This window comes from Lepidochelys kempii, chromosome 1 (genome assembly GCF_965140285.1).
Source record: "Lepidochelys kempii isolate rLepKem1 chromosome 1, rLepKem1.hap1, whole genome shotgun sequence".
In the NCBI taxonomy this organism is placed as follows: domain Eukaryota; kingdom Metazoa; phylum Chordata; order Testudines; family Cheloniidae; genus Lepidochelys; species Lepidochelys kempii.
This window is the reverse complement of record NC_136380.1, coordinates 314,706,824-314,728,762: the sequence shown is the minus strand read 5'-3', so window position 1 is coordinate 314,728,762 and position 21,939 is coordinate 314,706,824. Positions and strand designations below refer to the sequence as shown.

The following is a 21,939-nucleotide window of genomic DNA, read 5'->3' as shown; positions in this document are numbered from 1 at the left end:
TGGCCTGCCCCACGACAGCAGCGCGGCTCCAGAGCTCGCACTGGGCCACGGGACAGCCACGGGGCGGGGCGGGGCCTCGATACGACCTCGCCCTGTGGCTGGGGGGCTAGGCACCGCCGCGGGCGTGGAGCGGCCGGCGGGGCGGGGCTCGGAGAAAGCGCGCCCTGTGATAAGGCGCTGGGCGTGACGTCACAATCTTGTCCCCGCGCTAGGGGCGGGGTCGCTGCGCCCCTCGCCCTGCTGGGTGAATGGCCGCGGTGCTGCGGAGCGGCCGCTGCTTCTTGCTGCCCAGCCCGGGCCCGCGCGGCCTGCGCCCTCCCGGCTGCTGCAGCGGCGCCATGCAGGAGCCCCCGCCCCTCGCTGCCCGGCCGGGGAGCCCGGGCCCCGGCGCGGCCGCGGCGGCGGCGAGCTGCCTCGGGGCGCTGCGCTTCGATAACCGGGCGCTGCGCTCGTTGCCGCTGGACCCGTCCGAGGAGAACGTGCCGCGGCAGGTGCCCGGCGCCTGCTTCTCGCGGGTGCGGCCCAGCCCGGTGCAGAGCCCGCGGCTGGTGGCCCTGTCGCTGCCCGCCCTGGCGCTGCTGGGCCTGGAGCCCCCCGCGGCCGGGGCGCTGGAGGAGCTGGAGGCCGAGGCCGCGCTGTACTTCAGCGGGAACCGGCTGCTACCCGGCGCGGAGCCCGCCGCGCACTGCTACTGCGGGCACCAGTTCGGCAGCTTCGCCGGGCAGCTGGGCGACGGCGCGGCCATGTACCTGGGCGAGGTGCTGAGCCCGCGGGGCGAGCGCTGGGAGATCCAGCTCAAGGGGGCCGGGCTCACCCCCTTCTCCCGGTAACCATTCGCGGGCGGGCGCGTCCTGCCCCTCTGCCGGGCAGGGGCTGGCGGGGGCGCCGCACCCTTTTGCGGGGTCAGTCGCAGGTTGTATCATACCTAGAGCTTGTGGGTTCCCCGCCTGGCCCACTGCTCTGGTGCCCCCGGGGCACCCCGGTCCCGCCTGTGAGATGCTGCCAGGGGCTGCTGCTGCAGCTGGGGAGCTCGGCGTAGGGGCTTTAAGCCTTTGCCATTGCCAGCCTGAGTCACTTCACCCTTTGGCAGCCCATCCTGCCACGCAACAGTGTCCCCAGCCCAGGAGCCTTTGCTTGCCACTGCGGGAAATGCCTCGCCAATGCCCGGGACAGGTGCGGTGGCAGCTGGGGATGTGTGCTAGTGTAGATGGGGCACTCACGTTCAGGGCCATCCCTACCCATACGCAAAGTACGCAGCTGCGTAGGGCACCAGGAAATTTGGGGCACCACGTTTCTTGGTGCCCTGCACAGCTGTGTGCTGCTCCAGCCCCTGCCCCATCTCTTCCCCATGCCCCCCTCCCCGCTCCGCCCCAGCCCAACCTCCACTCCCCTGAGGACTGCAGCGGGGGCGGGCCTGCACTCACCAGTGGCTGTGGGAAGTGCAGCGACCCTGCCCCTGCTGTGCTGCCAGTGAGTGCTGAGGGGTGGTTCCCCTCTGCCCGCCAAGCCAGTCCTGCCCCTTCACCTCCACCCCTCCCCGCAGAGGCCTGGGGCCTCACACACCCTGCAGGGGGGCTGTGTAGGGCCCCAGAATAGCTAGGGACAGCCCTGCTCATGTTCTCTCTCTTCTCCCCTGTAAAATCTGGTCTTCTGCGTACTTTTACTTCATACTATACATATTTCATGGGTGAGACCAGTGTTTCTCAAATTGGGGGTCCTGACCCCAAAAGTATTTGCAAGGGGGGTCGTGGTATTGCTGCCCTTACTTCTGCACTGCCTTCAGAGCTAGGTGGTTGGAGAGCAGCAGCAGCTGTTGGCCAGGCACCCAGCTCTGAAGGTAGCACCCCTCTGGCAGCAGTGCAGAAGTAAGGGTGGAATGGTATTGGTTCTCCCCCCCACGCTTACAGCACCATGACATTTCAGATTTAAATTAAATTTATCATTTTTAGACTCCTGTGACTGTGAAATTGACCAATATGGACCATAAATTTGGTAGGGCTCTACTCTTAACCCTGATTTTTCATCATCCCTACAGCAATCATAATGTTTGGTTAAAAAAGATAATGTTGAGTGGTACAAAGGAGGTGAGATGAAAAATAAAGATATTTTAGTGTGAGGGATGAAACTAATTACATTTCCTGCACTTTGCATTTGTTGTTTCTTTCCTTCCCCAGTAGGCATTTTCCCTCAAATTTTCCACCTTTGTTATTGCTAGAGATTTGATAATAGTGGTGGGAATGCTAGTGTGTAGCAGCCACCCTTTTTTTCCTTCTGTTGTATTGTTTAACTAAGCTCAGCCAGGATCTTCTCCTGGTAGATAAAATACTGGTAGCTGCCAGCATATTGTTTGCGTTATTATGGAGCTTTAGTCATAGAAATAGCGGGGAAACAATAGGTAAACAAGTCAAAAGGTGCTATAGTGGAGTACCTGCACAGACTGAGTAACTGATTTTTAGCTCCTATTATTCTATACTTTCAGATTATTGTGCAGTTTGGTCCTGTTTCTGTTTGTTTCCTATCTTTTTAATTTTGGTGATGGTCAAAAAAATTGATTATATTTAAATGTATACATTAAAGCAGTGGCTCTCAACCTGTTTACCGTTGTGGGCCATATATGTAGCTCTCTGTGTTATGTGGGCTGTGACCAAACAATATATACGGTATATACTGTGTGTATGGCCCTGAGGGTGTCACATGGGCTGCAGCTGTGTGCTGATCTGGCCGCAAGTGGCCCATGGACTATGGGCTGAGAACCACTGCATTAAAGACATCTGACAAAGAAAGATCTGAAGCAGTCATGAAGGATAAAGGGTTTTTTTAAAGTTCAGCTGGTTCAAAAAAAAACAAACTTAAAACTGAAGTCCTAGAGTAGGCTACAGCTAGCAGAAGGAATCACAGTTTGTATGCTTTTCTAATAGCTTCAGAAGCTGTAGATATCTGGGCCACGGGCCAGTTTGAAAACTACTGCAGTAACTTATGTTCAGTGGTAGCTAATATTCAAACTGGATTGTTTGTCGGTGGTGTGAGATAACTAAATCCTGTGAATGTTTAATCTCCATTTTTAAAGGGGGAATGGGGAAAGAAGTTACTTTTGCAGCTAATTCCAAAGTCGTAATCGTTTCTTTAAAGAGACACTGTCAACTTTGGTAGTAGACATTACTAATAAAACCTTAGATTAAGTGACTTTTAAAAATTCAGTCAACTTATTTCACTTGTTCATAGATTGTGGTTTTTTGGAGTTTGGATAATAAAAAATAATGAAGCCAGTTTCACTTTTTTTTTTTTTATAGGCAGTTACAATACTAGGTGAAGTTCTGTAATGTCTGGTCTGCAGATGAATTTCTACTTGTTTGAAAAGCTCTTTATTAAAATTTAAAAAATGATGGGAACACTTCTGCTGGCCCTTGTGTTCCATTAACAATGTATTCTACAGAATTTAAATACTGGGATAAGCTTAAGGAGTGTATAGAACCTGTACAAACAACAAAAGAGGTGATTGGAAAGGAGGATATGTTCTACTATGAATGTTGGTATTAATACCAAAAATAAATGTTTCCAATAAGGAGATAGCATTACACATTGTAAATTGAAACTAAGAGGAGATGGTGGGCAACTTTGGACAAGTCACTTGCCTTTTGGGCCTTCATTTCTCCACCTAGAAAATGAGGGTCATGATACTCTGCTTTTGTGAAGTGTTTTGAGATGTAGAAATGAGAAGTGTTACACAAGAGCTAAGTCGTATTACTGTTTTTCTTATAGACAAGCTGATGGTCGAAAGGTCCTGCGGTCGAGTATAAGAGAATTCCTGTGTAGTGAGGCCATGTTTCATCTAGGTATACCTACAACAAGGGCTGGAACGTGTGTAACATCCGATTCAAAAGTTGTTCGGGACATACTCTATGATGGAAATCCAAAAAATGAAAGATGCACAATTGTCCTGAGAATAGCTTCCACCTTTATAAGGTAAAGAGAAGCCTGTTTTCAATTTTTTTCTTGTTAAAACAAAACCATCATCCTGTTGGAAATACACTATTTCTCTAACAAGGCCATCTATATATGATTCTCATTCTGGGGTTTTAGCTCTTCAGTGCTAGACTGGTGGAACTCTGTGTTTTCCATCCAGTAGATGGGATGCACTGGCATCTTTGCACACTGCCAGGTAAACATTAATTAGTAGGGAGTAAAACAGAAAATCACGGTGGGGTGTTATGGAAAGTGGAATTTTTTTAAGCTTCATAAATTTTAAAAAAAATTATTTTCAAGTCCTGGCAAAGAAAAGCCGTCTTTATGATACTCCTGATGCTGGTGGGTGACTATTATGTGGGAGAGGACTGTTTTAAAAGCCACTTAATGAAGGGTTTTAGGATAAGGAATAAAATTGTCAAAATCTAGATCGTGATAAATGTGAGACTACATATTAGAAATGGAAGGTAGTTCCTGCTTGAAACCATATTAGGACTCTATGGAAGATCTCTGGTCCGTTGCAAAGTCACAAATTCCTAATGAAAGGCTGAGGAATAGGAAATATATAAAGCTTGGAAAATCTTTTTTCCAATTTTTTTGCAAGATGTCTTTCATTTGTATAGGCAGTATTTTATTTTGGTTTGCTGTTACTTTTTAAAATAAGTTCACCATATAATCATTGTCTTCCATTGAATATTTTTAGGAAGCTCTTAAGAATTAGCTGTTAATGCTCTCTAGGGCCCCTGATCCTTCACGTGGCAGCACGTGGATGCACACCTTTGCTGTGTGGTGCTTCAGAGGGGCACTGTTATTTTGATTATCTCTGTCATTTGCAGGACTGGGGCCTAAATTAAGGAGATGGTACTACAGTAATATTTCTAAGTGGTAATTTTCTTATTGCTGTAATATAAATGAATAAGAAGTGTCTTATCTTAAAACAGGTTTGGATCTTTTGAGATTTTTAAACCTACAGATGAACACACAGGACGCAAAGGTCCCAGTGTTAACCGAAATGATATTCGAATACAGATGCTTAATTATGTGATCAGCACTTTCTATCCAGAAATCCAGCAGGCTTACTCTGACAACAGTGTTCAGAGGAATGCTGCTTTCTTCAGAGAGGTATGAGACTGATAATTCTTTCCTTTCGTAGTATATGTAGAAGTAAGGTACAAGAACTTCATCGTGTGAGGAATATGGGGTGAGTTAACTTTTTGTTTTTTGTTTTTTTTCCCCTTTTGGTTATCTTTTAACTTTTTTTTGTTGCTTTTGGAAAAAACACTCCTGGTAGAACTGTATACTGAAATGTACTTAAGAGACTAGTTACCTCCTCACCAGCAAGTCAAGATTCCCCTAGCTTTTGAAGAGCTGTACAAGACTATGCATAATAAATTGAGTATATCAGAATGTTGGGGAGTTCTGGAACCTGATTGGCTGCTGATGAGGTAATGATTTAGAATGTAAAAAGGGTCTGTACTCATTTTGTAATGTGAAAGACGGGGGGAAAAAAGGATGTTGACTGAGAAGAATGTAAATTAAAGGTTCACAATTTAAATGCTCAGAAGCCAGAACATTCAATTATGGTTTCCTCAATAACCATTACTTGAGCTGTTGGCAGATATGTAGCATTGGTGTGTGTGTATATACTGCTAAATTTATGCCTTAATAGAAATATGTAATGTTTCTGAGCTAAAGTTGTTGTGGGAATTATAACTTCACATTTCCTGACTGTTGTGTACTTCTACATCGAAACATTGATATTGTGTTAACACCACTTTTCACACAATTTCCTTAGTTGTTTGTAAGGTGGTGGAAATAAGTGTGTCTTTTTTCAATGAGCAAAATAAGGGGTTAGGGAAGATGAAATGCTTCTGTTTCTGTTTCATTAATTGTATATTCAAATATTATGTGCTTTCTGGGGCTCTGTCCAGTACACTCAATTTAAATACAATACCTAAATCGGGAAGCTGGAAAGCGGCCATACGACCTGCCTTCTGGGCTTTTCTGATTTTTCTTAAAGGAAGAATGAAAAGTCTTAGCGCAGCCACATGATGCAACATAAGGAGGTATATGTGAAAGAGGAGGAATTTGCCAATACAGTAAAACAAACCATTTCAGCTACTTGATACCTGGTTCAGTATTTCAGAAGGCTTTGTTCAAGCTGGCAAGGTTAGCAGGAAATAGCCAGCAGCTACTTTAGGAAGCTTAAAATGAACAATAAAAATGCTATTTTAGAATAATTTATGTAAATTCTACAAACAGCACTGTGTTCTGGCAAGATCCCTCAAATTGATTTTTTTCCCCCTCCTGAATTAATCATTGATTCTTGTCCTGTCTCAAGCCTTAGACAGTTTTACTTTAAATCTAGTCAGTGGAAAAAGTTTAAAACTAGTTTGAGGTAGTAGATCTACTTCTGGCCCACCTGCCAATTATTATGGTCTGTCATTTTATATGTAATACTGCACTTAAAAACCATTAAAACATTAAGGTTGCAAGTCAGGTTCTCAAGTTATGAAATGCCAGAATTCGGGTTGCCTTTCCAAGCTTAATTTGGCCCCTTTGTGCACATGCATTACGATAATCTTCAGTTATGCGATTGCATACTATTTTTCCTCAAAGGACCCCTGTCTCATTCAGTGCACAGGATGGATGGTGCTCTCTTGGCGACTGCTATTCAGTATTTTTTTCTCCTCATTTTTTTTTTTTTTAAATTAATGTGTGGCCCCAGGCCTTATTAGCTGCACACTATTCAAACCTTGCTTTGAAGACAGAATTATTAATTTCCTCATGGGTTTTTCTATGGCATTAATCATTGTATCTGAACGCTTCACAAACATTAATTTATATTCACAACACACCTATTAAGTGGGGGCGTATAATTATCCCCAATTTACAGATGGGGGACTGAGGCATAGGAACTAAATTTAAAAGTTCCCTCCTTTTGGGTACCCAGTTTAAGATGCCTATGAGCTGATTTTCCAGAGTACTTAGTATTCTATAGCACAACTCCCACTGACTTCAGTTGCAGTTGTGAATGCTTAGCACCGAGGAACAGTTAGTGACCCCTATGAAAAGTTTCATTTAAGTGACTTTCCTATATGATGCTAGGGACTCTAGCATAGACATTTATAAATCCAGTTCTCCAGGGCAGCCCTTGCCCATGACTTTCCTTTCTCTCCCTGCAGTCCCCTTCCTCGTTCACCACATCTTCCTACTTCTGCACAAATGAAGTAAGGTTCCCGCAAAAGAGTTTCCTTTGCTACACAATCCTGGTTCATCCCTAGAGTAGGTCCATCCTGTGTCCTGAATGAGGCAGGGGTCCTGTGGGGGGGGAAATAGTATGAGATTGTGTAATTAAAGACTGAATTTATAATGAATCTGCACAAAGGTGCCAAATTCGGATTGCATAGGCAACTTTAATTCTAGCATTTCCTGAATTCTGTGTGTGTGACTTTGCAATCTTAATCTTCTTTTAACTTTTTTTTTGTGTTTTATTTTCTGGGTTTTTAAAAAAGCGAAGTGAAAACACAAATTCCATCATAGATACCTATATCATCAGCAGGGTTGCAACTGCTTGATCCCCAACAGACCTCTGTGGCTTGAGCTAATAGGATATGATAGTAATAGGTTGTCGTCATTTCTGTGGACCAGCAGTAGAGAGGGCACTTTGCCGGTGGGTTTCACAGATATGTGGTGACAGCCTAGGGACACTGAGGCTTAGGAATCTTGGGTATTGTGTTCAAGTCAGCACAGACTCTCTGTCCATTCCACCCAAACTTCACCCCATTCCATTCCCTCCAACCTGTCACTGTCCCAGTCCTAGCCATTTCCCATCCCAGACTCCTCATCCCAAATTCCATTTCTTAAGCTTCTTGTCCCATCTAATTTAGTAAATCACTCCTCCAGGCTCCCATCACCCATGCCAGTGAACTTGCCTAGCCAGTCCCTGTTTCCATCACCTTGCTCTTCATCCAGTCTGTTTCACGCTCCCACCTGCTGGCTCCTAGTTTCCCACACATGCTTTCTCACCTGGCTCCTAGACCCGTTCTCCTGCCTCACATATACCCTATGTCCCTATTTCGCTCTCCCCATCTTCCTGACAGTTTCATCCCACTCCCCCCCAACCTCCTTGTTCCAAACTACTCCATGTTCTCCCCCAGGTTCATCTCTTGTACCCTCTATATTCAAATCAGTCAGCTTCCTCCTCTGCGCTGCCTGGGCCCAGCGGCAGAGTCATTGAGAGTGCAGGAGAGACAGCCTTCCTGCTCTCTCAGCTCAAGTGGCAGGACCCAGCCGGGCACACAACAGTCCCGAGTTGCAATTGCAGGGAAAGTCCTGCTCCAGCCTCAGGGCTTGCTCAGTTTAGACCATCTTTGGAGGTTTCAGCTGCTAAAATCTAAATTGCTACTGAGTACAGAATTATAGAAATGTAGGGCTGGAAGGGACCTCAAAAGGTGAGCAGACCATCCTCCAACACTGAGGCAGAATTAAGTATACCTAAGCCCTCCCTAATAGAAGTTTGTCTGATCTGTTCTTAAAAACCTCAAATGATGAGGATTCCGCAATCTCCCTTGGTAACCTGTTCAAAGTGTCAGCTGTCATTTTTCATAAGCTTATTACTTGGCCAAACTTCAGCATGTTTTCACAGGGATTGCAAAAGGCACATTTAATACATATGCCGCCCTCTTCCAAATTTCATGTCTCTGCTCGAAAGCACGGGGGTGTGAGAACTTTTCAAAGAAAAGGTCCCCGGTATTTTTTAACAAGGGCAAAACAACATATTTTTCTCCTTGGAAATGACTGATAGTTTCCACAAAAATTCAGCCTGAGACAGACACCTGACCTTTAAAATTTCAGACCAGACAGTTAGTTATAAGCAACTGAAAGTAGGGTCTTATAATGGAAGTGTTGGACAACCTTAATAGGCAGCACTTTGTGGCCTGCCTATAATATATAAAATGCTTTTGTCGCCTCTTTTCCGCTGTGAAGGAAACTAAACCAGAGAGCAAAAGTGAGTGCATTTGATATCACTTTATGTAAAGAGAACAGATTTTTTTTTTTTTTGAATCTTTGTTACAGTAGTTTTAGATGTCATTTTTAACAAGGGTAAAATGTAAACAGGCATTTTAAAGTGGTGGGCTTCAGTAACATATAATTTCCCAAGCTCTTCTTTTTGTAAAACTTACTTGTAAAAATCAGTAAGTTTAGAAATTGGTGATGGAGAGAAATGGTAATTGAAGCTAGAACACAGACAACCTCATTCTAATCAGCGCACACTTCTTTGGGAATGATCCATGTTTTAATTGCAGTACAAGCTTTTCATTGGCAGTTTGAAAAAAAAAAAAAAAAAAATTGCTAGAATAACAAATCATTTTATGCAGTGGCACCGTGCAGTTCACATGTCTTTATCGTTCTGTGAGCTTTTGTTTTCAATAGCTTGGATCTCATCTTTATGATTAATTTACTGTGTGGTGGTATCTCATCTCTCTGGCATAGAGCCATAGTACAGAGTGTGGCCACTTGCACTTGTTTATAGCATATTTCTAATCAGTTCTGTGCACATGTAGCTGCTTGGAGTAACTTGTGTCGTATGGCTTTCTACCGCCCTTCTGAGTAGTGTGGAAACCATATAAAGTGTTATGCTTGAAAGCACTATAATGCATGCCAGCGTGGAAGCTGGAAAATGGTGGTGAGGGGAATGCATAAAGTTAATTTCCAAAATGTTGGTGTTCTAAACCCTTCTTTCTGTTTCTCTAACTTTCTGGAACTTTGTTCCTCGGGGCTGAAATTTTCCAGCCTGTCCCGGTTGGTTGATTTTGATGAAAGTTTAAGCAAAGACAGTTCTGCCATTTTTGAGAATGAGAGTTGTGTGAAGCTGGCTTTTCCTCTTTTTTATATAAACACTTTTTCTACCGTAAACAGCTCTAGAAGGAAGGATTGGAAGTTTGAAATTTGACAAGTTGATAGCTGTTTCAGAGGAGAAGTCAGTGTTCTGGTGCAAACAGGTTTTGATTTGACCAGGTTTTGAGGATTTGAAAATCATAGTTTGTGTCAGTGATTTTTGTAATGGTAGCAGATCAGTAATAGATTTACTAATTAGATTTATTTTAAAAGTTAAAATAACTGTTTTCGTAGAACAGACTTAATATTGGTTGGCAGATAGCACGGAAATGAAGAAATTGATAAATTGTTTAAAAATATTGCATGCCTTTCTCTATGTGCTATACCTCATCTAACCTGCTCACTGCAGAAACAATACTATGGAAAAGTAACTTAAAAACTGTTGTAATGTATGGATACAATGAGGAAGAGTTCAGCTTGTACATAAAAATTCAATTTTGGCATTTCCTGACTTTTTTTTTTTTTACTTAACTTTGCATCTTTTGTTTCTTTAGCATAGTTAAGGAATGTGATATTCCCCTACCACAAAGTCTAACACTGATGATCCTTGTTTAACACGTCTTCATTTTTCTAAATCTTTGTAAGTCCCGTCCCCCTGCCCCACCAACTTGCACTTCTTATGGGGAAATCCTACAGCTCTTGTTCTGGAATTAGAAGTGGGCAACAGGAGATATTTGTTGCAAAGACTGGAATAGTGAAGGTTTATTCAATCTAGATCAACCTTAGTCTAGTGCAGTGGTTCTTAACCTTTACTGCAGCCTGCACCCCTTTGGTTCTCAAAATATGATCTTGCACCCCATATCAAAAATTATTGAAGTAGGTCAGTTCTTTAAACTTAGATATATTTTTTGTTTGTATATTACAGTAATTGTTAACTGTATAATGTTAATAAACGCATAGGTTTGATGAAACAAAGTAGTTGTACTTACATGCCTGTGCTTAATTTGTGTTTTCAATGATTTACCTTCTAAAAATACCTTCTAAAAACCTTCGCACCCACAGAAAGGGCATCTCACACACCAAGGGGGTGCGTGCACCTCAGGTTAAGCACCACTGGTCTAGTGGTTCTGACCTTCTGTTAGAAGCCTTTTTTATCGTTCTTGGACAGGTGCCCTTAGTTTCATAGTGTGCTAATAGTCACTTCCTTTGTTCTTTCGCTCCTAGCCTCTTGCATCTGTCTTTTTTTTTTTTTGTTCTCTGGTTATCACTTCTCCCAACCCACCATTAACAAATTCAGTGGCAGGCTACGGTAAGGGAGCCACTGTGACTCATAGGGCCAAGTTGTATGAGCTGGCTTGTCAGTTAAGATAGATGTAGTAGGAAAGAAAATGGCATGAGGAAAGAAGTGGGAGTGGAAAATAGGGTCATAATGAACAAAGGAAACAGACACACAGCATTTAGGCTAATGAAACTTTTTATATATACATCCTGAGGGCCAGATCCTGCTCCCATTGAAGTCCATATGAATTTTATTTCAGTCAGAGCAGACCTTTAGTTTGGGGGAGATGCTGCTAAAATGTTGCTACTGCTGGGACTTGGGCTAAATCGCTGTTTGCTCTTGGGAATTAACTATGTTAGTGGAGCAGGAGGCCATACTTCAGTGGAAGTAGCGTTTGTTTTTTTCCCCCTGAATTTCAAGCCCTACAGTGTAATGCAGTCATACCTTGTAAAATAACACTGTTTAGGTTAAAATGATAGATCCCTTGAAATATATAGACATGTCTAAGTCATAATCAAAGTTGAAGTGTTTGTTTCTTAGGTAACAAAGCGGACAGCAAGGATGGTTGCTGAATGGCAATGTGTTGGGTTTTGCCATGGTGTGCTGAATACAGATAATATGAGCATAGTAGGACTTACAATTGACTATGGCCCTTTTGGGTTTATGGACAGGTCAGTATAGTTTAATTACCTGAAATGTACAACTGTGTGTTTACTGTGCAAAATAATCCTCATGCTTTTCCTGATTGCTTTCATTCCTTTTCAACATCCTCCTAAGTGGATTTATTACGCCCTATTTGTGGCGAGTCCAGTTAAGTTAGCCCTAATTGTTTGTATTCCGTGACATAACCATTTCTAACCTTCTGTAGCTGTCACAACCATATATGTATAACCTGTTCATTTTCTAGCATGGTTCTTTTCTGTATTTGAAAGGTCTTGGGTTTATCCTAAGGAAGGGCAATACAAGCACATGCTTAGATTAATAGTTTTGGAGGAATGTCAGAACTAAAAGCACTCTTCCTTCTTGCACTTTCTAGTCTCCTAAAGGATCTAACTCAGTAGTCACTCTGTTAACTAGAAGAAGACTACTAACCATTTCTTCTTTGTCTGTAGATATGACCCAGAACACATTTGCAATGGTTCAGATAATGGAGGCCGCTATGCTTATAACAAACAGCCAGAGATCTGCAAGTGGAATCTAGGGAAGCTGGCTGAAGCTTTAGTCCCAGAACTGCCCTTGGAGATCAGTGAACTCATTCTTGAAGAGGAGTATGATGCAGAATTTGAGAGGCATTATTTGCAGAAGATGAGGAAGAAGCTAGGTCTCATTCATTTGGAATTAGAAGATGATGATAAATTGGTGTCTGAACTTCTGGAAACTATGCATCTCACAGGTTAGTGATGAAAACAGGACATAACTTGGTTGTCTTGTTTACCATGTTAGAAAAATAACTAATCAGAGAATCATATTCCACTGACAACAAATTAACCTTATTTCAAAAATGTGGATGTATCGGGTAGAAACAAATTAGACTATAAACTTTAAGTTGAAGTTAAATTAGACTGTCTTATGTCTGAAGAATAAAATTTTGTGTTCAGGTGGAGACTTTACAAATACTTTCCGTTTGCTGAGCTCTTTCTCGGGCGATTTGGATCCTCTAAAATTGGAAGATTTCCTTGAAAAGATTGCCATGCAGTGTGCTTCCATGGAAGAATTAAAAGTTGCTTTCAGGCCTCAGATGGATCCAAGGTACAACTGAAGTAAACAAGGACAATTTTGAACTGTTTTCAGGCATACTATCTATATATAGCTGTTTTTTGTATGCTTTTTAATGTTTAAATCAGTTTAGTGATCTTTAAGGTGCCAGAGTGACAGTCTCAGACTGTCCACAGACCAGGAATATAAGATCAACAGCAGTGCGAGTTTTCCTGTGTTGCCATGCCAGGACATTTTAACCATGGCCTGACAGACTAGTTGTTTGGGGGTTTTTTTGGTTTGTTTTTTTTTTTCCTCCATATTTGGCTTCTCTGTGGCATAAGCTAATAAGTGTGTCAAATTCGGTAGTTTTGTGGTAAGGACACACTTCACTAAACTGGATTTTAATCACCAAAACCCATTTCACGTGTACTGCCAACAAGCTGAGTGGTAGCATTATATTTCAATTACTGTGCTAAATATAATTTAAAATGTGTATTAGATGCTCTGTATACTGTTACAAATCCCCAGAGTCATCCAGTTTCCATCTTTGGGGCCAGATTTACTGGTACACTCTAGCTGTTCTGCACCACTCAGCAATGCAGAGCAGCTGTAAACTTGACTCATGTGGCCAGTTACATCAGGATTACATCTGCTTTGCATCTTGGAAACAGTGGAAATTAGAGCATTCTAGTGAAACTGACCCTTAGTGTTCTTCATTGTTTCTAATATGAATAGATTTTATATATTTTTCTAGGATCTATTAATTGTTTGTTTGGCAGACGTTTTGTGTGCCTAGTGTTGCAGAAGCCAACATAATTACATATACCTTTTTCTCAGAATTGTCAGTGTGAACAAAAGTGTCTAATTTCTACTCTGAGCAGTAGGAATGTTCACACATTTCTGATATCACGCTGAGATACTGTTGGTTATCGCCTTTTGAATAGATGGGCAGTTGAGTTCTAGCAATGATGTGGTAAATTGAAAAAGGAAGAAATCCATACTTAAGAAGCCAGTTGATATTACTAGATTATGATTTCAAGGTAAACCAAATCTGGAGCCTAAACATAAATCTTGTAATAAGAATTAAATCTGATTATACACAAATCAATCCTTTTGGGTTACTATAGTTAGACTTTGTACAGAGGAGCAGGAGATGTAATGAATAAATCAGAGTGGTATGAAAGCAAAGCTTTTTAATGCAGTACTGTATTACACTAAGTGCAACAACTGTTATACCACAGCACTCCAGTGATAGTTGCATTAGGCATATGTAGATCAAATGGGAGGGTAATTTATGTAGACTGAATAATCAAAACTGCTAGATATTATATTTAATTATCTTTAGTGATGAGTTGTCCTTTAGCTAGTAGGTGCTGATAGGTTGGGTTTTTTTCTGTCCTTTAATTACTTTCTATGTATGCATTAATGAAAAGTTTAGAAAATTATTCTGAGACTTCCACTTACATTGGTGTGGCATGACAAAAATACAGTATTACAAAAACAAATGTTTACTTAAACTGGAAGAAGGAGGAGAAGACAGCTGAATAAGTGATAAAACTGTTGGACAGCTCCCACTAACACAATCCAACGGTATACAGCTTTTAGAAACCTAATAAAAACCACACCAAAATAACTTGGCTCTATTAACCATAGTAACTCCTGTCCTTTAATAAATTAGTCCTGTTAAAACCATTAACATATCTCTTTAGCAGAGTATATTAGTCATTTTAGTGCTGTCAAGTGATAAAAATAATTAATTGCGATTAAATAATACAATTTAAATATTTTTTGATGTTTTCTACATTTTTAAATATATTGATTTCAGTTGCAATGCAGAATACAAAGTGTACAGTGCTGAATCTATATTTATATTTTTTATTTGCACTATAAAAATAAGAGGTGAATTGAAAAATACTAATACAGTACTGCAGTGCAATCTCTTTACCTTGAAAGTTGAACTTACAAGTATAAAATTATGTACAAAAAAAACTACATTCAAAAATACAACAAAGTAAGACTTTAGCGCCCACAAGTCTACTCAGCCAATCGCTGAGACAAAGGCATTTGATTACAATTTGCAGGAGAGAGAATGCTGCCTGCTTCTTGTTTACAGTGTCCCCCTGAAAGTGAGAACAGGTGTTTGTGTGGTACTATTGTAGCCAACATCTCAAGATATTTGTGCCAGATGCGCTAAAGATTCGTATGTCCTTTCATGCTTCCACCATTCCAGAAGACATGTGTCCATGCTGATGGGTTCTGCTCGATAACGAGAGCAAACTGCCGCATGTTAATTTTCGTCATCTGCGTTAGATGCCACTAGCAGAAGGTTGATTTTCTTTTTTGGTGGTTCGAGTTCTATAGTTTCTGCATCTCAGGCTATGTCTACACTACCGCGGTAAGTTGACCTACGCTACGCAACTCCATCTAAGTGAATAACGTAACTGGAGTTGAAGTACCTTAGGTTGAGACACTGTGGGTCTACACCTTTACTCTTATCGTCAGGGGTAGAGTACAGGGGTCAACTGGAGAGCGATCTGCTGTCGATTTGGAGGGTCTTCACTGTACCTGCTAAATCGACTGCCAGTGGCTCGATCTCAGAGCATCGATTCCAGCTGTAGTGTAGACCTGCCCTGAATGTTGCTCTTTTAAGACATCTGAAAGCATGGTCCACACCTCGTCGTCCTCAGATTTCAGAAAGCAGTTCAGATTCTTAAACCTTGGGTCAAGGACTGTAGGTATCTTCAGAAATCTCACATCGATACCTTCTTTGCATTTTGTCAAATCTGCAGTGAAAGTGTTCTTAAAATGAACAATATGTGCTGGGTCATCCTCCCAAGACTGCTATAACATGAAATATATGTCAGAGCATGGGTAAAACAGCAGGGGACATACAGTTCTCCTCCAAGGAGTTCGGTCACAAATTTAACTAATGCATTTCTTTTTAACGAGCATCAACAGCATGGAAGCATGTCCTCAGGAATGTTGGCTGAAGTATGAAGGGGCATACGAATGTTTAGCGTATCTGGCACATAAATACCTTGCAACGCTGCTACAAAAGTTCCATGCGAACGCCTGTTCTCACTTTCAGGTGACATTGTAAATAAGAAGCAGGCAGCAGTATTCCCTGTAAAATGTAAACAAACTTGTTTCTCTTAGCGATTGGCTGAACAAAAAGTAGGCCTAAGTGGACTTGTAGGCTCTAAAGTTTTACATTGTTTTGTTTCTGAGTGCAGTTATGTAACAAACCATCTACATTTATAAATTGTGCTTTCACGATAGAGATTGCACTACAGTACGGAGTACTGTATGGAGGTGAATTGAAAAATACTATTTCTTTATCATTTTTACAGTGCAAATATTTGTAATAAAAATATAAAGTAAGCTGTATACACTTTGTATTCTGTGTTGTAATAGAAATCAATATATTTGAAAATGTAGAAAAACATCCACAAATATTTAATAAATTTCAATTGGTATTCAGTGCGATTAATCACCATTAATTTTTTTGAGTTAATAGTGTGAGTTAACTGTGATTATCCAATAAATTAGTTTGAATTACATAAATTAGGTATGTTTTTTGTCCACAATCCTTTCTGGCAAAATAGGATAAAATATATAACAAGTCTATGGTTATATTACTTTGTACCGCTTGATTATAAAGCGGTACCATTGCATTCATTCCCCACTCTTCTAAAGTGTTTTTGCTTCCTTTTCTATGATGTTTGTATTACAGTAGTACCTAGGGCCCCCAAGTAAAAGTGAAATCCCATTATGCTTGGCACTTTACAAACACGAGGCTGCAATTTTCAAAGCTTTCTAGGGCATTTAGGCACACAGCTCATTAATTTCAGGGGGCAATTGTGCATCTAAATCCCCTAGGTGGCTGTGAATTCTCAGCCTTACAATCTAGGTTTGACACAACAAGAGAAGTGGATTAAACAAATGGGAGGAGGGAAATAACAGTAAAATTAATGTTCTTTTGCATAATAAATTAGTCTTTTATTATGGGATATAGGGTATTTAGCTTTGCTGACAAAAAACAAGGTTACTTGCTTGCTAAACTAGTCTGGATACAAAAAGTCAGTTCTTACCTGTTACTGTGAGTTTAAAGTCTGATATAACTTTCCTCTTCCCTGCAGACAACTTTCCATGATGCTAATGTTGGCTCAGTCTAATCCTCAACTGTTTGCATTAATTGGAACAAAAGCTAATATAACTAAAGAATTAGAACGCATAGACCAGTTTTCTAAACTGCAGCAATTAACAGCAGCTGACTTATTGAGTAGAAATAAAAGACACTGGAAAGAATGGCTGCAGAAGTACAGGTGAGATTATTAAATATTGCCTGCAATACATTTGTGCTGTGTCATATCTACGTTAGAACCTCAGTTATGGACACTTTGGGAATGGAGGTTTTTCATAACTCTGCACAAGAGGTTCTGGGCTGCTCCTCAGGGCGGACTGCTCGGAGCGGGGACTCATAGCTTTTCCTGAAAACTTCAGCGTCTTCACCTCCTACTCCTCGGGAAATTCTGCATCAAAAATTAAAAATTCTGCACACAATATCTTAAAATTCTGCATATTTTGTCAAAATAACATGATATAATCAGGCCAGTTTCAATTATTTTGGTAATTTATTTCAAAATACTTGTCAGTGATTGACTGTAACAATACAGACAGACACACAAAATTCCCCCAGGAGTAGGGAGTTAAGTAAATCCCTGTTTTTCTGCCTTTCCCCCTCAGAGTCCAGCAGGGGGTCAGAAACCTGCTCCCTTACCCCCCAGAGCCCAGCCGTGGGGTGCCCCCAGCTAGACATCTGCACCCCCTATCTCCCAGAGCCCAGCTACAGAGCCCCCTGCCGAGACACTCACATGCACCCGCTGTCTGCCAGAGCCCAGCTTTGCGGCCCCCTCAGCCCAGACCTCAGCTATGCCCCCTCCATGCCTCCCCTCCCCCCAGCCCAGACACCCACACCTCCTAACTCTGGGAGCTCAGGGCTCCAAAGGGGAAAACAGCCTGATGCTGGGTCCCAGGCTTGTGTGGAGTTTCCTGCACACTGCCGCCTTCCTTCAGGGCATGTGAAGAACTGCAGCTGCTCTGAACCCTCCAGCTCCTTCCTCTTCCCCCCTCCCCTTTCGCCCCCCGCAGTATCTTTTATCTGTAAGCTGGGCTCTGCCAGATCCAGCTGCCCCTAGTGGAGGCTGTGGCCCTTTAAAACTGAGCCGCTTCTCCAGAGCACAGCATGCAAGGAGGAGATTGGGCTCCAGTTTCAGCAGCTCGCTCTCCAGGTCGGGTTCTATCAGGAGCTCAGGAAACTTCTTTCCCGGGCTAGGACTGAGCTTGTAAGCTTGTCCACCTCCTGATTACAGGGGTAGAGGGGGAACCTGCACCCGTGGTTTACAGGAAAGCAGTGCAGACCCCAGTGCTGCTCCTGCTCAGGGACTTAACAGCTGTGTCTGTAAACTTCAGCATCTTCACCTCCTGTCTGAAAGTGGCTGCCCCCCGTGTGGCGAGTAGGGAGTGGAGGTGGGGACAGGTAGCCCAGATGTGCCTACCTTTAAGATGCAATATAGACACAGTACAGTATTGGCTGGGGTTTTTTGGTTGGTTGGTTTGGGGTTTTGTCTCCGCTGCTGCCTGATTACTTAATTCCAGTTCCACGTGGTGTCCGGTTGACCAGTCAGTCCATAACTCTGGTATTCATAACTTTGAGGTTCTGCTATACTGAGCAACAGTACATAGCCCTCTACAAATAAAAGACCGCATGGCCCCATCTCCAAAGCTTTACAACATAAAACAGATTCTATTTTTTTGGCATCACCGACATCTGAATAAGCTACAAAAGTTAGAATAAAACCCCCACATGCTCAATATTTTTCCATGGAAATTTCATAAATTAATTAGTATTAAATCCCAGTTTGGTGCATTGGTGCACATACAATAAGACATTTGGATGCAAACAGGTATTTTGACTTTAATTCTAACACGTATACCTAAACTTGATTGAATTAGTTTGGGTCGTTAGTAAATTAGTTTGGGTCGTTAGTAAAAAACTGCCAAGAGCATTGAGTATTGTATTTGAATTTAGAAGAGCAGGTGGGGAGCGTAAGGTGAATCAAAACAATGGGGCCCACATTCTCTTTACCACTAAGGTCACTTGGTGCTTCATAGAAGTGCCACAAGGCTTTAAGATAGCTCAAGATTCCTGACAGAGAAATCCTTCTGTGTAGGTAGGAATAATCTCTGCTGGGCCAGAACTGATGGGGTTGGTATAGTGTAGCAGCCTATTACACCAGCAGTGTAAGTTAGGGCAGGCGAAGTCCTGCTTTAATTTGTGATGGCAGGCACAGCTGGCTTCCTGTGACTGACCCTCTTCACTACATCTGAGAATTCTAGCAGGAATAAGTACCAGTCATAGATCTGATTCTTGACTGTATCCCATCTCTCTGCCAGTGTAAGCATGCAAGAAACTTAAATATACAATAAAGTGCATAGAAAAGCTTCAGAGTTGATTCCCGAAAGTGCAGGAACATTCATATGCTGACTTATGCAACATGTTTTACCTGTTCAAATAAGTAATGATATTTTCAAAAATGTGAAGTCTTCAAGGGAAGTGTGTATGCTTGCCACTTAGTGCATGCTGAACTTCAGTTTGCTGCCTCTAATGGACTGTGAAACTGGTTCTTAACTGAAGTGGGAGGTAGTTTTTGTAGCTGAAATTTAAAAATGGCTGAGCTTTCCAGACCAACAAGGAGGATCATAGGCCATGTTCTCATCTGTAAATTCCCATTTACACTTGCAAATTCAAGAAAATGGGTCCAAATTTTAAAAACAGAATCTTGAACCAAACAAAATTCTTAATTTGTTCCTTCTTGCTTATTTTCAGAGTCCGATTAGAAAAAGAGATAGAAAGTATTAGTAATGCTGATGTCTGGAATGCTGAACGTGTGAAGATTATGAATTCAAACAATCCAAAATATATCTTGAGAAATTACATTGCTCAGAATGCCATTGAAGCAGCTGAGAATGGAGACTTCACAGAGGTACAGTATTACTATTCAACATGGCTGTGTATGCAGGACACTTCAGAAAATCCTCCAAGGAATTTTACAGTCCAGATTACATGTTGCATAATGTGCAACAAGATTAAAAGACAAAAATAGAATATGATGGGCCAATTTTTTTTTTTTGAGCTACAGGTTGTCTGGTGAATACAGCATGAGGCAGAGAGCTAGGAACTCCTGACTTTTTTTCAACCCCTGCTCTGCACTGATTGGCTGCACAACTGGGCAAGCCTTTTTTTTTTTTTTTTTGCATCTATAAAATGATACTTAACTCACAGGAGTGCTGAGGGTTAGTGTGTACTTAAAACCCTATTTGCCAAATGGTGTTTTAAAATACAACATTTGATCATATTTAGCTCAACGTTATGTTTAAATACTACAGTGTGCAGATACAATTAATATATGTATAGTATTGATGCTAATGTAAAGGTGTTCAGGTACTTTACTTTGAATACTATAAGCCTCCCAATTGCTGTTGCTCATACCGTGTTCCATGCAGGCTACAATAGACGATAAAATAATTGCAGATCTCTATTTTCAGTTTAGATTATATCAGCGTATCACGTTTTTTCATCTTTTCATTTGTGGCTCTTCATAGTCTGCTTATCCATTAAATACAGTTTTTCAGATTGCTTTGAACCCATCGAAGGTTCAGTTTTTACTTTTTAATTTCTCACTGCAACACGTTGCGGCTTTCCCCCTAGGTAAGAGAAGTTTTGAAATGCTTGGAAAATCCATTTGAAGAGACAGAAGGTCTCGCTGCGGTGCAGGAAGATCAAGAAGAGGAGGAAACACTTGCAGCAGCAGCTGCTACTTGTGCTCCAGTGGCCAGCAGCAGACTTCCATATAGCAGTAAACCTCCACTCTGGGCTTCAGAACTCTGTGTTACGTGATCTTCGTAACCGCTTTGTTTTATTTTTCACTGTAAACTGGAGATGCTTCTTCAGTAGTGGAGAATCAAACAAGGCAAAATCAAAGTGCTGTTAAGTCACTGAAACAGTTCATTTGGATGTACCTGCAACCACACTTCAGCATCCATGATTGAATCAAAATAAGAATTGTTCATAGGTTTAATGGACCAATGACAAACAGTCCATGTATGTTGTTAGATTAATGTTTGGGGAGCTGAACAACTTTCTTTCCTCCTCACCACATTGTAATTAGTGATGTCTTAGGTGTAGGCATACAGTGATCTTTGAACATCCAAATGTAACTATTTGTGTGAAGTCAAAAATAACAAATCGGAAATGTGATCTATTTTTGACTGATGATGAATTAATAGTACTTAGTCCCAAAATGTGGTTAATGCTTTTACTCTGCAGGGATGTTTGATCCTCTTTAATGGAGGAATAGGCCTATCATTGCTTCTCTGAAGCTATGATTCCTTTAACTGAGTAGTTCATTTCTTGTGAACCTTCATATTAACATCAGTTTTTTTTTAAGAGAATTTTTGCAGGCTGATGTGGGGGGGAAGCAATGGAGTATAATTCTTTTATAATATATAGTATAGAAATCAGAACCTAGGGGGATATACATATTTGCACTTGGAAGTCCTAGCAGAAAAATATATTCAGCTTTAATATGTTTGTGTGAAATATACATGTACAAATATTTATTAAAATCTTGGACTGCAACTTGTAAGTCAGTTGATCTAAACAAGATCACTTTGCCAACTTAGCTTGTTCCCTATAAGCTACCCAGTACTTAATATAAGCGTTCATTATCTGATTGATTATGCTGTTGACGCAGTTCCTTCTACATTAAACTGGCAGATGTGTACTTGTTCAGGATTATTCAATGCAACTTTTGTATTCGTACTTTCTTCTTGTATAACTTAGTCTTTAATCTATCCATCCATCATCATCAATCTATGGAAATGTTACTCTGAAAGCTGCCATTTTAATATTATTTGCTAAAATCTGGGGTGGCAATGTCTGAGAATATATAAATGATACTCCTACTTCCCCTCTTGTTGACTTTATGCAGTTTTGCTTCTGTATTTTGATGGATACTGATGATATGTTTGAGGTGAAAGGAAGAGCTCTGAATGTTGTATATTTCATTATATGTGCAGTGTGAAACTGTTCCTTG

General features: G+C 41.4%; 1 protein-coding gene across 2 annotated transcripts; it reads left to right on the top strand.

The window, feature by feature from the left end:
* The first annotated feature begins 224 nt into the window (after positions 1–224).
* On the top strand, positions 225–21,818 carry SELENOO (selenoprotein O). 2 transcript variants are annotated; one of them, XM_073328288.2, is made up of 9 exons: positions 230–826; positions 3,760–3,963; positions 4,905–5,085; positions 11,624–11,754; positions 12,196–12,476; positions 12,682–12,832; positions 16,921–17,106; positions 19,671–19,827; positions 20,553–21,818. In XM_073328288.2, exons 1-9 carry the CDS (start codon positions 249–251, stop codon positions 20,748–20,750), a joined length of 2,067 nt encoding a protein of 688 aa, XP_073184389.1. In that variant the 5' UTR covers positions 230–248; the 3' UTR covers positions 20,751–21,818. The 2 variants fall into 2 exon arrangements, with proteins under 2 accessions (XP_073184390.1, XP_073184389.1); XM_073328289.1 differs by lacking the exon at positions 19,671–19,827 and having other exon boundaries at positions 225–826; positions 20,553–20,615.
* The last annotated feature ends 121 nt before the right edge of the window (positions 21,819–21,939 follow it).